General features: G+C 43.8%; 1 protein-coding gene across 1 annotated transcript in view; it reads right to left on the minus strand.

Moving 5' to 3' along the window:
* Window positions 1–9,049: 9,049 nt before the first annotated feature.
* LOC134965389 (nicotinamide N-methyltransferase-like) overlaps window positions 9,050–16,361 on the minus strand; it is a 76,670-nt gene continuing 69,358 nt past the window's right edge. Inside the window, exon 3 of the mRNA XM_063941852.1 lies at window positions 9,050–9,470. Within this exon, the coding sequence (XP_063797922.1) occupies window positions 9,050–9,470 (421 nt within the window). The remainder of the gene's footprint in view (window positions 9,471–16,361) is intronic.

Raw genomic sequence — 16,361 nt, forward strand, 5'->3', positions numbered from 1 at the left:
CTTTAAATTTCAAGAAGTCTGATATTATTAAACCCTTATGGAAATTTCCTTCACACCTTGTTAAAGCTAATGGTTTTAAATTAAAATGAGAAAATATGTGCAAGGAATATCAACTGTATAATTCTGATTATACAACATCTAATTCTTCTACTTTCTGGCTAGTGGATAAGGCTGTACTTCATGGAGAATTGATAACTTATTACTCTCAGGTTAACCAGCAGCGAAATGCTTATTATTTGGATTTACAAGCAAAACTTTCTAACGCATTTCAAACTTTTAAACAGACCCCTTCTTTGGAGAATAAAATCTACTGTAATAATGGTAAAATGCATTTCTCAGAACTTTTACAGATGAGTGGTGATAAATATATTTTTAATGTAAATTCCAAGTTGTAAAAATTTGGAAATAAAAATGGTAGACTCCTTACTAATCTGTTACATGGTTTTAGGAAACAGACCGGTGTTCACCCTTTAATGAGATGGTACTTTCACTGATTCTGATACTCAAATAGTAGATTTAATGAAATATTTTTACGAAGATCTTTATTCTGTCCCCAACAATCTTAAGATGTTTATTCTACCCATAATATCTCTGAAGCTACACCTTCTATTTCTTCTACTTTATCTTTTTGGGATTTACTCCAGCTCCCTACACTCCCAGACTCATTCTTCTCTACTTTGATGGCTCCTATAACCCCCTAAGAGGTAATTGGGGTTATCAAAAAAAATTAAGTTAGCTAAAGCACTGGGCCCTGATAAGTTTTCAAATGAATTTTTTTGTATACTTTCTCCGCATATTGCTAAGCCATTAGCAGCTTCTTTTAATTTTATTATAGAGCATGGGACTCTCCCTCCTCACTTTCAGATCCCATTATTAAGGTCCTACCTAAAGAATCTAATCTGAATCTCCCTGGTTCTTATAGGCCAATCTCACTCCTAAATATGGATTATAACATTTTTACAAAAATTTTAGCAGAAAGATTGAAGCCCATTTTACCAGTTCTGATTCAGAAAGATCAGACTGGTTTTATAACTGGGAGACAATCAGTAGTGAATGTAAGGAGAGTCCTTACTGCTATATATCATGTTATTTCTAATCCTTCCTTACATTCATCTTCTTTTCATATGATAGTAACGCTAGATGCTGAAAAAGCATTCAATCTTGTTTTATGGCCCCATTTATTTCGTACTATGGAGAAATTTGGATTTCCTAGTCATTTTATAAATATTCTTCGTACTTTTTATTTCTCTCCTCCGTCACAAATAGCCTGTAATGGGTTTTTATCTTCACCTTTTATTCTAAGTTGGGGGACCCATCAAGGATGCCCCTTATCGCCTCTCCTTTTTGCTATCGCCATAGAGCCTCTCGCTGTAGCTATACGTAATTCTCCCCTGATTCATGGGATTAAAATTGTCTCTGAGGAGCTAATAATTGGGTTGTTTGCAGATGACACCCTTCCTATTTCTTTCTAACTCTCAACATCCTTTGCCTGCTTTGCTTCATTTACTTGATTCTTTTGGTGTGGTTTCCGGATATAAAATAAAATAAATCAAAGTCGGAAATTCTGCTGTTGGGAAACTCGACATCAGACTTCTTGAAATCTTTAGATATACCATTTTCAATTGCCCCTGAAATTTCAGCTCCTTTCAACCTGCACACCTCTCAATTTCTAGTCTCTGTTGCTCCCTATTCTCCCCAGGCTGCTAGAAGGGACAGCTGTGAGAGGTCTGTGGAATTGGGTTGTGTTTGTGGTTACTTATGAGTTGAAGCCGGGCACTAAAGTGAAAGTGCAGTCAGGGCTGGAGTTCTGGGATTGGGGCGGCTGCGCCGCGTCACCCCGGCATGCTACAACTGCTTGCGGCTATCCCTGGAGTGTTCCCAATGGCCTCCTGAGTCTGTGCCCCCTGCTTGTTACTCCATGGCTGCTCACAGGCCAAGAGTGCTGTGTGTGGTGCTCTGCCTGAAGGGGAGTTGGCAGCTAGCTGCAGCCATCTTGGATTCCTATACAGCAGTGTGTATCTCATTCACTGAACCTCAGCGCTAGGCAGGACTGGGAAAAGGGGTATCCTCTATGGTGTTTATCCTCCTGTCCATTCCTCCTTGCTACAGTCAATATCAGCTGGAGTTGACCCTGGATTTTTGGGCTCTCTTATTCCATCGCAAGGTACCAGTTTGATACTTTCATCTGTTCTATGTGCACCCAGCCTGCTGGTTGCATTAGTGCTGTCTAATTCACGTGCTCATATTTGGATGTGTGTCTGATGTAATCCATCCTCTCCATGCACCCACCCAGGATTTTCGTGTATGAATCTTAGTTTCTATTGTAACCTCCATACCTTTGTGTCTGCTGGACTCCTGATATATTGATACCTTATCTTCCTGCATATTTGCTTTGATATTATAATTTGTTTTGAAATGCCTCCTAAGAAACTTAAAGGGTCAGTACCTCCACCGGTGTCCTTTCCTAGCCAAAAACCCACCCATGCATCCTCATCATCGGCAGGAGATCATGCTCCATCTGGTAGGTCTGCACCCAGTGGTGGCTGGCATGGCCCCTCATCTAGCAGTCCATGGAGTGGACCCCAAATCGAAGGAGCCTCTTACAGTAAAGACACTGTGCCACGTCCTAGCAGCCTTTAAATCTGAGCTTACTCAAGATCTCTTTGCCACTGTTCGTGAGATTAAAGTGGAGCTAACTGCTATAGTGGACCAAACAGACCACTTGAGCATAAAATTGAGGAGCTGCTGGCCTCCTGTAATGAGCCTATTTTGTCCCACGACTCACAGCATGCTGAGATGGAGGCATTTAAAGACAAAATGGGCAATGTGGAGGACAAGTCTAGGAGGAATAATATTAAATTCCGTGGGATCCCGGAATCAGGGTCTAATTCGAAACTGCAGCACTATGCTACTGTATGTCTTTATTCCATAAACTGCTGCCGAAGGTGGGGAAAAAGGATCTGCTCATTGATCAAATTATTAGGCTCCCCAGACCCCGGTCAGTTTCTTCCTCATATGCCAGGGATAGGCTCCTTCAGATCCACTTCTATACCATTAAAGAGCAAATTCTCCATGCCGCGACATCTGCTTCTGACTCTGATGATCTGGGAGGGCTACAATTATTTCCAGACTTTTCTGCATTGACTATCTCCAAACGCAGGCATTTAGCCCCTATAACAGCAGTATTACATTCTCAGGAAATCAGATATAGATGGGGTTTTCTGTTGAAATTGCTGATCACCTATGAGAACTCCTCTTATTGCTTGCTGACTGGGATATCCCTGTCACACTACCTTCTACATCCAAGAAGCAGACTTTGCCTTCATTTGAGTGGTTGACTACTTGATTGTATTCCTCACTTATGTTTTGATGTGGTTTTTCATTTTTTTTTCTGTCTTCAGTTGCGTTTTTAGCGATACCAGAGTTATGCTCCTGATATGTGAGTTTCTTTGCTGCATTTATGTACACTGTTGGTTTCTTTATTTGCTATATAAGTGTGTATATTTGTGTTTTCTCCCTGATATACCCCTTTATTTGTGTATTGACAGTGGAAGCCTTTCGTAATTTGTTGTCTGAGTACGATCTACAGTATATAATCTATGGAGGGTTCAGAATCTGTCTGGATGGGACTATACATACTGTATTTTTCACCTGTCCACTATTCTTACTCCCGCATAGACGTTATTTTGTGTGATAAATGGACGTTAAAACATTCAGACCAGGGGGAAATTCTACCTATATCATGGTCTGACCATGATGTCCATCTTTTTGTTTCTGAGCCATTATCTTCCCTCCCCAGTTTACATGGTATATTACAAAACTATAGTGCAGGATGAATACGACTAAAACTGATGCCCTCCCCATTAATATTCCAACCCCGGTTCTTTCTGTCCTTAAGTCCCAGTATCCATACAATTGGTGCTCAACTTCACTTCAATACCTAGGGATTCATATTCCCCCTACCACCCCTTCTGTTTTTGTAGTTAATTTACCTCCACTGCTTGACAGTCTGTTGGCCTTGGCTACATCTTTGCTCTCTTATGAGATCTCATGGTTGGGGAGATTGGCAGCTTTTAAAATGACTATCCTCCCAAAACTAATGTATTTATATCATACAATACCCTTTTCCTATCCTAAAATGTATTTAGATAAGGGTTGCCCTATATTATTGCATTATATGTGGAAGGCCAAAGCACCTAGACTGGCTCACTCTAGGATGATTCTTCCTTGTGGAAATAGAGACTTGGCTCTGCCGGTTCTTGTTTTATATCAGGAGGCTTGTGTGCTAGCACAACTTAAATATTGGTTGGGTGGACCTTCTCTTGTCAACTGGGTAGCTATTGAGAGAGCGGGGTGCCGGGCTCTTCCCCTAGCAGACCTTCTCAAAATACCATCAAGCTTAAGACCTTCATCATTGAAACTTCTCCTGTCTGTAAAATTGGCCCTATTGGTTTAGGATTAATTGATAGGCCGCCTCCCTGGGCATTTATATCCATACTCAGCTTTATCAATATGCTCTGTAGCTAATTTAATCCCCAACCTTAATCTCTCCACTTGGTATGCATGTAACCTACAGTTCCTAGGGAAGATTGTAAACTTGCGAGCAGGGCCTTCCTACCTCTATGTCGGTTTTTACCAAGTTTTGTTCTATTACTGTTGTTCTAATTTGAAAGTGCAATGGAATATGCTGCGCTATATAAGAAACTTAATAAAGAAATAAATAAATCTGTTGGATGGTACTGTCAAGTTCCCCTTTTCATTGCTGCAAACCATCCTGACAGGGAACTATTTCACTACCTTCCAATACTACATTGGTTTAAAAGTTTGCCTAGATCTTTGGATAACCCGGGACCTTCAGCTCAGGCCATTGTATCATGCTTAGCACTTCTTAACTCAAAAAAAAGATATCTCTTTTTGGTATAAAATTCTTTTAGGTTTATTCGATACCACAAAATCTAGGGCACAATTGAAATGGGAGACAGACCTGGGGATTCCATAATCAAAGGGTAACTGGGAAAGGATATTTATTTCATCCTATTGCAGGTCGAGATGTCTGAATCACACAGAGATGCACATTAAACTCTTACATAGGTTGTACCTAACACCTGATAGAATTCATACTTTTTGGCCCTCATGTTCGAAATTTTGCTGGAGGAATTGTGGGGAGGTGGGTCATATTTTTCATATATTTTGGACTTGCCCATTTATCCAAAGCTTTTGTTCAGCAATATTTCAACTAATTCATGAGGTGTTGAGTTTGTCGTTGATTCCCTCTCCGGCCTTGGCTTTATTACACATTTTCCCTGCCAAAGTATTGCCTCATCAGAGATATCTGTTGGGACATATATGTAGAGCTGCTAGAGCTGCATTAGCTCAGTGTTGGAAGCAACCATCTCCTCCCTCCCTTTCTCTGGTTGTGAAAAAGATTAAATTTCATTATACTATGGAAACTGAATTTATGCCCTATTCATCTCTGGCATCCTAACCTATGGTGAAATGGATGGCCTGTCATGAATATGTGTCAGGTGGTGCAGGAGCCTCCTCTCCATCTTAAATGACCCTAGACCCGTATTTTTTCTATTTCTCTTTGCGTTTATGGGGTTATTACCTACTGTTCAGTTTTATAGTATGACTAATGCTTACTTGTATAATTATTTATTATTGTGTATGTACTCTCTGATTAACATGCTCGCTGTATTTGTATGGTTGATTTTTCTAGATTGTTTGCTACATCTCATTTCCATGGTTTTGTTCTCCCCCCTCTTTTTCTTTACTGTATCCTATTCCCCCATAAAAAAATAGCATTTTGTGCTCTTAATAAAAATTATTGATGATAAAAAAACCTTACAGTGGAATTCAATTGTGGTAACTTACCATGGCTAATGGGTCCCTCGGGGGTTATCAAAGTAGCCCTTAAAGCCAGTGCTATAAAAGGATTTTTTTTCTCCTGACTGGAGGAAGGCAAAGAAAATCCCTGAGAACTGACATGAGAAAAACACTGAAAACTGACGTGAGAAAAACCTTGTGAACTGACCAATTTTCACAATCAACCCCATGAAAATACATAGATCTGGCAACTTATCCCAGATCCACGTGTTTTTGCAAGAAAATGGGTCAGTTTTCATATGACAAAAACAGGGCTTAAATTAAGTTGCCCAATACAGACCAACGGGCAAAAATTGTGGTTAAAGACCATTTTTTGGTGTCAATAAATAACGGGTACAATTGATTTCCCCACTTAAACTGTGCCAGTAAATTTGCTGATGGATGACATACATGTGGTAAATAACAGTCACATGTCTCTTGGGACAGTCCTAATTCCAGTTGCCTAGCAGGGTGGGTCCCATTAGAAAGACGTGGGGTCTTGCTATAAATGTATGTCGGCTGGAAGAATTGGGGAGTTACTTAGAAGAATCAAACTTCTACGGTAATTTAATAACATCTCAATCGAAAATGTTATAAGGTTACATTAAAGTAAATCACAAAGTCTCTTGTTCTCTGTGACATAAATCTTCATCTATTCCTTGTCTCTATGAGGCTAATTCAGACCTGATCACTGATGTGTGTGTTCACACAGCAACCGATCAGGCATGAACTGCGCATGCTCCGGCGCCGGAGTGCACCGGCGCATGGCAGACAGCCGACGGCTGTCAGAGCCCAGTGGTGGCCTCAGCTTGATTGACAGGCAGAGGCAGTCGCTGGGCGAGAGGGGCAGGATGGCGGCGTTATGCCACCATTCAGGGGACATGGTCCAGTCCAACGCTGGTGTGGCTGGACCGTGCCAGGGGTGGGCCGCGGTGGCTGCGTGATGTCACATGCAGGTGCTGCGACCTGGGCAGCAAAGAGTAGCTCACGGCTAGTGCGCAGGATCTGCACTGGCCGGGAGCTACTCCTGAAGTGCAAAAGCATCGCCGCTGTGCGATGATTTTGCCCTTCTGCGACGGGGCAGGGACTGACATGCGGGGCGGGCTAGCCCTGTGCTGGGCATACCCCCGCACAGCTATGATCAAGTCAATATTACCCCCAATGTCAGATATCAGTGTGATAATTAAATGATATGTGGGTTATTGTAGTAACTACGTGTCTGCTGAGTGAATGACAACAATGATCCCTGGTGGGTGACAGAACCTCTCACAGATCACACATGAATCTCAGACACTTTAATCACATGGTAAACTGCAAAAAGTGACAATGACTTTATTTGTTTATCAGGTTTGAACATCAGCTCAATATAAACGTACAGTAATATATGCGATTATTTATTATTAAGGTTTATCATTTGCAAATTGACAGGAAGATCTGGTGTATTTATGTCTATTTGTATCTCAGACTTACAGTAGGGGCTGATCTGAGTCACACGCTGCGGCCGCTTCTGTTGGTGTAGTTGTATCTGTGACAGTGGCGGATCTTGCCACGGGCAAGCAGGACTTTTGCCCGGGGCGCCGCCTTCCGGAGGGCGCCGGCGCCATCCGGAGGGCGCCGCACCATGGCAAGATCCTCCACTGTCAGTGTGCGCCCCAGCAGTGTCCCCCCGCTGTGCCCCCCCTCCCGCTGTGAGAAGGGAACCAGACGCTATGCGTCTGGTTTCCCTTCGTGGCGCTGGTCCTCCCCCGCTCTGAAGGGAATCAGACGCTAAGCGTCTAGTTTCCCTTCATGGAGAGGACCTTTGGTGTGCGGTGCGCGATGACGTCATCGCGCACCGCACAGCATTGTGGCATAGACGCTAGGGGTCATAATTGACCTCTAGCGCTTATGCTGTGCTATGGGAAAGACGTCATGACTGACGTCTCTCCCGTAGATCCGAGGAGAAGAGCGGCGCCGGTCTGCAGGGTCTGGAAACAGGAGCGGGGTACAGTAAGTATAATTTTTTTTTTCCCCCCCAGCAGCGCTACAAATGGGGGGCGTGACTGACCACGCCCCCATGTTAAGCAACGCCCCTAAATTTTGCCCGGGGCGCCGAAAGGGCAAGAACCGGCCCTGATCTGTGACTATATGATAATGCGGGTAATAGCCCTTCCCCTGGTGTACAAGCTGCGTCTGACTGTGCCAGGACTGAGACACTGACCTCCAGCATCTGTAGACACAGTAACACCGCTCAGTACATCATTACATGTCACCATCAGTCACACCATAGACAGTTACCTCATTCCCATACTAGGTGCAGAGTTTCTATCTGAGTGTGACCTCCAATGTGAGTGTCTAAACGTCTCTATACACAGCCACTTCACCGACATACAGATGTGTCCTCATACACCTTTCCTATATCCTGCAATCTATGGTAAGCCATAGAGTCAGATTTAGCCATGCTTTATTATGCTACTTTATATATATTCTATTATGGGAATAAACATTTTTTTAAATCCATCCACTCGCTGCATGTAGAAAAAGTTTAGCCATGGTATGTACAGAAAAAGTGTAAGTGGACACATTTGTACCTGCAACACTTCCATGACACTCACATACATACCACCTAACATTCTACATGGTGATGTAGGGACACCTGCACCCAAAAAGGGGACATGGACTAGGCAAAAAGGGGGCATGCCTTCAGAGGAATGATGTGACTGTGAACCACGCCCACTGTTTTCAAACCCACACCCCGCACACCCTGCACCCATATAATTATACTTATCACGCTGCTGTCCCTGCAGTGGCTGAAGAGCTGCAAAAATCATAGGGAAAGTGTCCACCATGGCCATTATCCTTGTGATTTGCGCAGTAGAGATTTTCCCTGGGAACAAGGTGCAGGAGCCAAGTTCTCAGAGACCTGTGCATGCAGAGCAAACTGTGGCACTGAGCCAGAGTCTACTGTACTGACGGAGAGGAGGTGCCCCATACAGAACCTGTATATGGGCCGCCTCCTCTCTGAAACCACACCTGGGAACACCTAATACATTTTCAATACACTTCTACATGCGTGTGTCACAACTACTTCAACTGTGTACAAACACAATCAGGATGTATGCACAGTGTGATTTAGACACATGCGCAGTATAACAAAATGTGTAACTGCACCCGACACAGCATGTGACTCAGAATCAGGCCCTTATTACCCTCTATGAGCTGTAATAAACATTGCTCCCTCATAGTCAGAAAGGTCACTATCTGTTGTTTTTTTATGGACTACACAGTGATCAATAACAAACCCTTCATCAGTAAGAACTTTTCTTGCAAATTTCTCATCATATCTTAACACATGTACCTTGTCCTGCCCAACCATTATATAAGATGTATTTAAAGCCCCTAACAATATCAGGTATCCTTCAGGTTTTAGTAGCTTCACAAATTTTCTTAAATTATTTATATAATCATCTTGGTCTTTGCTGATGGTATCCAACATCCCTGTACTGATGACACAGTCTGCTGGTGGGAGCACCTCCGGGTCTGTGAGATTCTCATTGTCAATGTCACATTTTATGATCTTTGTTATTGCCATCTTCAATGTCATGTCTTTGTCCTGACACTGGTCACTGAAATATACAAACACAATAAAGTTCACTGGGATCTAGGACTAGCCATGCTACCACATGAGAAATAGGATATAAGTTTATATGGAGATTGAATAAGTGGGAAGGTATAATTTAGGAAGGCATTGTTTGTTTTCTAGAAGGGTTCCTAGAAAGTGGTAGAGATTGGGCATTATTCTACACTTTCAATCATACACCCCTTTAATCTTTCAGGAGCATTTTATATGGCAGTGGTGGGAAACAGGTGACCACTGGATACCTTTATCCAGAGCACTCAGCTTCTACCAGCTTTATTCTCTGCTTAAAAACAGCTACAATCAATTATAAAGCAGAGAATAAGATTGAAGATGATCAGAGCATTAGATTTCTTTATTGCTTATCCTCATACAATATAAGTAGTGTATGTGGATCTTAGGGCATTTGTGCCACTTTTGGGTTAGTGGAAGCATTTAGTGACATATACAATTATGATTGGCATGTGGGCTGGTGTGAGGGTTCTATGCACCCTAGGCAAAGATTTACATTACTGCCTTAATTCCCCAATACAGTCCTTCAAACCATTTCCAAAAAATCACACTTGGTCTATGACAATGGGGGCAGAGTAATTTTGCACATCCATTTATCAACTCAATCCCTCAGCGCCCATTAACCCCATTTGTCCACACTGTCAGCACTCCATCCTGGTACCCAGCACCTACTAGTCCAATCACTCTTGGAACTAATTTTACCCCCTCACAACACAAATTACCTCTTACGCAACACCCTCCCAGCGCATATTAATCATTTCACTCCAAGCACTCATTAACCACCCACACAGCAAAAATTACCCCCCACCCTTCCCGACACCTATTTATCCTTTCATACTCAATACCCATTAACCCTGTCACCTAGCACTTATTAATCCAAACAAAAACAAAAGATTCCCTGGCGTATATATAGTCAACTATCCTGCTCGTTTTTTCACTTTACTTACAAAAATTATAAAAGTAATATTTAAAAATTATCACTAAGCTGCTCCCAAACGGTACTACTGAAATACCAAACAAAAATGGAAGTGCAAAAAAGATATATTATATCAGGAAGCGCTATAGTCAAATGTAATAGTTTATTACATAATATTCTAAAAACAATATAGTAAAACGGTAGACATATAATTCATATAACAGTATTTTATGATAATCTAATAATTTCTTCATTCACTATGACCGTATCCAAAAATGTATATTCTTCCTGAATCAAATCTATAACACAGAATGAAATAAATAGGTTCTATGCATTTCCGAGTAGAAATTAGGCAGAATTAGTAATCCCCAATACTGTATGTGGTAAATGCTGCCTGAAGCTGTTATAGTCACCTCACAAAGGGAGGCAATTACAAGACCACCTGTCAGGATCCCAGCGATTACAATGCCGACACCGGAATCCCAACAGGTGGTGAAATGCTGCCGCCGGAATACCAGCGCAACAGGCTTTTTCCCCTTTCCTCCCTTTCCCTCTGGCGCAGCCAATTATGCAAACTCTGCCCCACAGAGAATGAGGAGCTGAATGAGCAGCAAGAGCCAGGCAAGTAAGGGAACCTTTAATGGGATCTTGGTGTGTGATTGAGGTTAAAGGGTTCTGTGAGAAATGGAGTTAATTAGTGCTGGGGGGGAATGGATTAAGAAGTGCAAAAAAGATATATAATATATCAGGAAGCGTTATAGTCAAAAGTAATAGTTTATTACATAATATTCTAAAAACAATATAGTAAAAAGGTAGACATATAATTCATATAACTGTAATAGATATATATATCTCATAAGCATCACCAATATTATCCAACCGCACCAAGAACCCTTAATTGCAATGTTCCTTATATTCGGGGATATAGGGTGCTTATATGAAACATAGAGTCTTAAATAGACAGTGAGTAATACATTTGACACTTATCTCCTTAGATCTTGTATTTATTGTCAGTCAAGCAACAGCGTGAGGATTTTAGTGGCAGGCAAACCAACATGCAGTCATTCCTCCGATAATTGACGCTGTATGAATGGGCAGAGGGAGGGCGCCGAAGCGATGATAACCAGGCGCTATGCTACACCTGTGTCCAACCGAGGCTGACAATGTCCAGTTGTATATGGTGCAGGACAAACTGGACAAATCCTCACGCTGTTGCTTGACTGACAATAAATACAAGATTTAAGGAGATAAGTGTCAAATGTATTACTCACTGTCTATTTAAGACTCTATGTTTCATATAAGCACCCTATATCCCCGAAAATAAGGAACATTGCAATTAAGGGTTCTTGGTGCGGTTGGATGATATTGGAGACGCTTATGAGATATATATATCTATTACAGTTATATGAATTATATGTCTACCTTTTTACTAGTGATGTGCACCGGAAATTTTTCGGGTTTTGTGTTTTGGTTTTGGGTTCGGTTCCGCGGCCGTGTTTTGGATTCGGACGCGTTTTGGCAAAACCTTACCGAATTTTTTTTGTCGGATTCGGGTGTGTTTTGGATTCGGGTGTTTTTTTCAAAAACCCCTCAAAAACAGCTTAAATCATAGAATTTGGGGGTCATTTTGATCCCATAGTATTATTAACCTCAATAACCATAATTTCCACTCATTTTCAGTCTATTCTGAACACCTCACACCTCACAATATTATTTTTAGTCCTAAAATTTGCCCCGAGGTTGCTGGATGGCTAAGCTAAGCGACCCAAGTGTCCGACACAAACACCTGGCCCATCTAGGAGTGGCACTGCAGTGTCAGGCAGGATGGCCCTTCCAAAAAATACTCCCCAAACAGCACATGATGCAAAGAAAAAAATAGGCGCACCAAGGTCGCTGTGTGACTAAGTTAAGCGACCCAAGTGGCCGACACAAACACCTGGCCCATCTAGGAGTGGCACTGCAATGTCAGGCAGGATGGCCCTTCCAAAAAATACTCCCCAAACAGCACATGATGCAAATAAAAAAAGAGGCGCACCAAGGTGGCTGTGTGACTAAGCTAAGCGACACAAGTGGCCGACACAAACACCTGGCCCATCTAGGAGTGGCACTGCAGTGTCAATCAAGACAGGATGGCCCTTCCAAAAAATACTCCCCAAACAGCACATGGGGGGTCATTCCTAGTTGTTCGCTCGCAAGCTGCTTTTAGCAGCTTTGCACACGCTAAGCCGCCGCCTACTGGGAGTGAATCTTAGCTTCTTAAAATTGCGAACGAAAGATTTGCAATGTTGCGATAAGACATCTCAGTGCAGTTTCTAAGTAACTCGAAACTTACTCGGCATCTGCGATCAGTTCAGTGCTTGTCGTTCCTGGTTTGACGTCACAAACACACCCAGCGTTCGCCCAGACACTCCTCCGTTTCTCCAGCCACTCCCGCGTTTTTCCCAGAAACGGTAGCGTTTTTTCACACACACCCATAAAATGGCCAGTTTCCGCCCAGAAACACCCACTTCCTGTCAATCACAGTACGATCACCAGAACGAAGAAAAAACCGTGAGTAAAATTCCTAACTGCATAGCAAATTTACTTGGTGCAGTCGCAGTGCGAACATTGCGCATGCGCACTAAGCGGAAAATCGCTGCGGTGCGAAGAAATTTACAGAGCGAACAACTCGGAATGACCCCCATGATGCAAAGAAAAAAAGAGGCGCACCAAGGTGGCTGTGTGACTAAGCTAAGCGACACAAGTGGCCGACACAAACACCTGGCCCATCTAGGAGTGGCACTGCAGTGTCAATCAAGACAGGATGGCCCTTCCAAAAAATACTCCCCAAACAGCACATGATGCAAAGAAAAAAAGAGGCGCACCAAGGTCGCTGTGTGACTAAGCTAAGCGACACAAGTGGCCGACACAAACACCTGGCCCATCTAGGAGTGGCACTGCAGTGTCAATCAAGACAGGATGGCCCTTCCAAAATATTGTCCCCAAACAGCACATGATGCAAAGAAAAAAAGAGGCGCACCAAGGTGGCTGTGTGACTAAGCTAAGCGACACAAGTGGCCGACACAAACACCTGGCCCATCTAGGAGTGGCACTGCAGTGTCAATCAAGACAGGATGGCCCTTCCAAAATATTGTCCCCAAACAGCACATGATGCCAAGAAAAATGAAAGAAAAAAGAGGTGCAAGATGGAATTGTCCTTGGGCCCTCCCACCCACCCTTATGTTGTATAAACAGGACATGCACACTTTAACGAACCCATCATTTCAGCGACAGGGTCTGCCACACGACTGTGACTGAAATGACTGGTTGGTTTGGGCCCCCACCAAAAAAGAAGCAATCAATCTCTCCTTTCACAAACTGGCTCTACAGAGGCAAGATGTCCACCTCATCATCATCCTCCGATTCCTCACCCCTTTCACTGTGTACATCCCCCTCCTCACAGATTATTAATTCGTCCCCACTGGAATCCACCATCTCAGGTCCCCGTGTACTTTCTGGAGGCAATTGCTGCTGGTGAATGTCTCCACGGAGGAATTGATTATAATTCATTTTGATGAACATCATCTTCTCCACATTTTCTGGAAGTAACCTCGTACGCCGATTGCTGACAAGGTGAGCGGCTGCACTAAACACTCTTTAGGAGTACACACTGGAGGGAGGGCAACTTAGATAGAAAAAAGCCAGTTTCTGCAAGGGCCTCCAAATTGCCTCTTTTTCCTGCCAGTATACGTACGGACTGTCTGACGTGCCTACTTGGATGCGGTCAATCATATAATCCACCACCATTCTTTCAATGGTGAGAGAATCATATGCAGTGACAGTAGACGACAGTCCGGACCAGATGTCAGCACTCGCTCCAGACTGCCCTGCATCACCGCCAGTGGGTGGGCTCGTAATTCTTAGCCTTTTCCTCGCACCCCCAGTTGCGGGAGAATGTGAAGGAGGAGATGGTGACAGGTCACGTTCCGCTTGACTTGACAATTTTCTCACCAGCAGGTCTTTGAACCTCTGCAGACTTGTGTCTGCCGGAAAGAGAGATACAACGTAGGTTTTAAATCTAGGATCGAGCACGGTGGCCAAAATGTAGTGCTCTGATTTCAACAGATTGACCTCCCGTGAATCCTGGTTAAGCGAATTAAGGGCTCCATCCACAAGTCCCACATGCCTAGCGGAATCGCTCTGTTTTAGCTCCTCCTTCAATGTCTCCAGCTTCTTCTGCAAAAGCCTGATGAGGGGAATGACCTGACTCAGGCTGGCAGTGTCTGAACTGACTTCACGCGTGGCAAGTTCAAAGGGTTGCAGAACCTTGCACAACGTTGAAATCATTCTCCACTGCGCTTGAGTCAGGTGCATTCCACCTCCTTTGCCTATATCGTGGCCAGATGTATAGGCTTGAATGGCCTTTTGCTGCTCCTTCATCCTCTGAAGCATATAGAGGGTTGAATTCCACCTCGTTACCACCTCTTGCTTCAGATGATGTCAGGGCAGGTTCAGGAATGTTTGGTGGTGCTCCAGTCTTCGGTACGTGGTGCCTGAATGCCGAAAGTGGCCCGCAATTCTTCAGGCCACCGACAGCATCTCTTGCACGCCCCTGTCGTTTTTTAAATAATTTTGCACCACCAAATTCAAGGTATGTGCAAAACATGGGACGTGATGGAATTTGCCCAGATGTAATGCACGCACAATATTGCTGGCGTTGTCCGATGTAAGAAATCCCCAGGAGAGTCCAATTGGGGTAAGCCATTCTGCGATGATCTTCCTCAGTTGCCGTAAGAGGTTTTCAGCTGTGTGGCTATTCTGGAAAGCGGTGATACAAAGCGTAGCCTGCCTAGGAACGAGTTGGCGTTTGCGAGATGCTGCTACTGGTGCCGCCGCTGCTGTTCTTGCTGCGGGAGGCAATACATCTACCCAGTGGGCTGTCACAGTCATATAGTCCTGAGTCTGCCCTGCTCCACTTGTCCACATGTCCGTGGTTAAGTGGACATTGGGTACAACTGCATTTTTTAGGACACTGGTGAGTCTTTTTCTGAGGTCTGTGTACATTTTCGGTATCGCCTGCCTAGAGAAATGGAACCTAGATGGTATTTGGTACCGGGGACACAGTACCTCAATCAAGTCTCTAGTTGGCTCTGAATTACCGATGGATACCGGAACCACGTTTCTCACCGCCCAGGCTGCCAAGGCCTCAGTTATCCGCTTTGCAGCAGGATGACTGCTGTGATATTTCATCTTCCTCGCAAAGGACTGTTGGACAGTCAATTGCTTGGTGGAAGTAGTACAAGTGGTCTTCCGACTTCCCCTCTGGGATGACGATCGACTCCCAGCAGCAACAGCAGCAGCACCAGCAGCAGTAGGCGTTACACTCAAGGATGCATCGGAGGAATCCCAGGCAGGAGAGGACTCGTCAGACTTACCAGTGACATGGCCTGCAGGACTATTGGCTTTCCTGGGTAAGAAGGAAATTGACACTGAGGGAGTTGGTGGTGTGGTTTGCATGTGCTTGGTTACAAGAGGAAGGGATTTAGTGGTCAGTGGACGGCTTCCGCTGTCGCCCAAAGTTTTGAACTTGTCACTGACTTATGATGAATGCGCTGCAGGTGACGTATAAGGGAGGATGTTCCGAGGTGGTTAACGTCCTTACCCCTACTTATTACAGCTTGACAAAGGCAACACACGGCTTGACACCTGTTGTCCGCATTTGTGTTGAAATAATTCCACACCGAAGAGCTGATTTTTTTTGTATTTTGACCAGGCATGTCAATGGCCATATTCCTCCCACGGACAACAGGTGTCTCCCCGGGTGCCTGACTTAAACAAACCACCTCACCATCAGAATCCTCCTGGTCAATTTCCTCCCCAGCGCCAGCAACACCCATATCCTCATCCTGGTGTTCTTCAACAGTGACATCTTCAATTTGACTATCAGGAACTGGATTGCGGGTGCTCCTTCCA

The sequence above is a fragment of the Pseudophryne corroboree genome, chromosome 10 (assembly GCF_028390025.1).
Source record: "Pseudophryne corroboree isolate aPseCor3 chromosome 10, aPseCor3.hap2, whole genome shotgun sequence".
NCBI lineage: Eukaryota > Metazoa > Chordata > Amphibia > Anura > Myobatrachidae > Pseudophryne > Pseudophryne corroboree.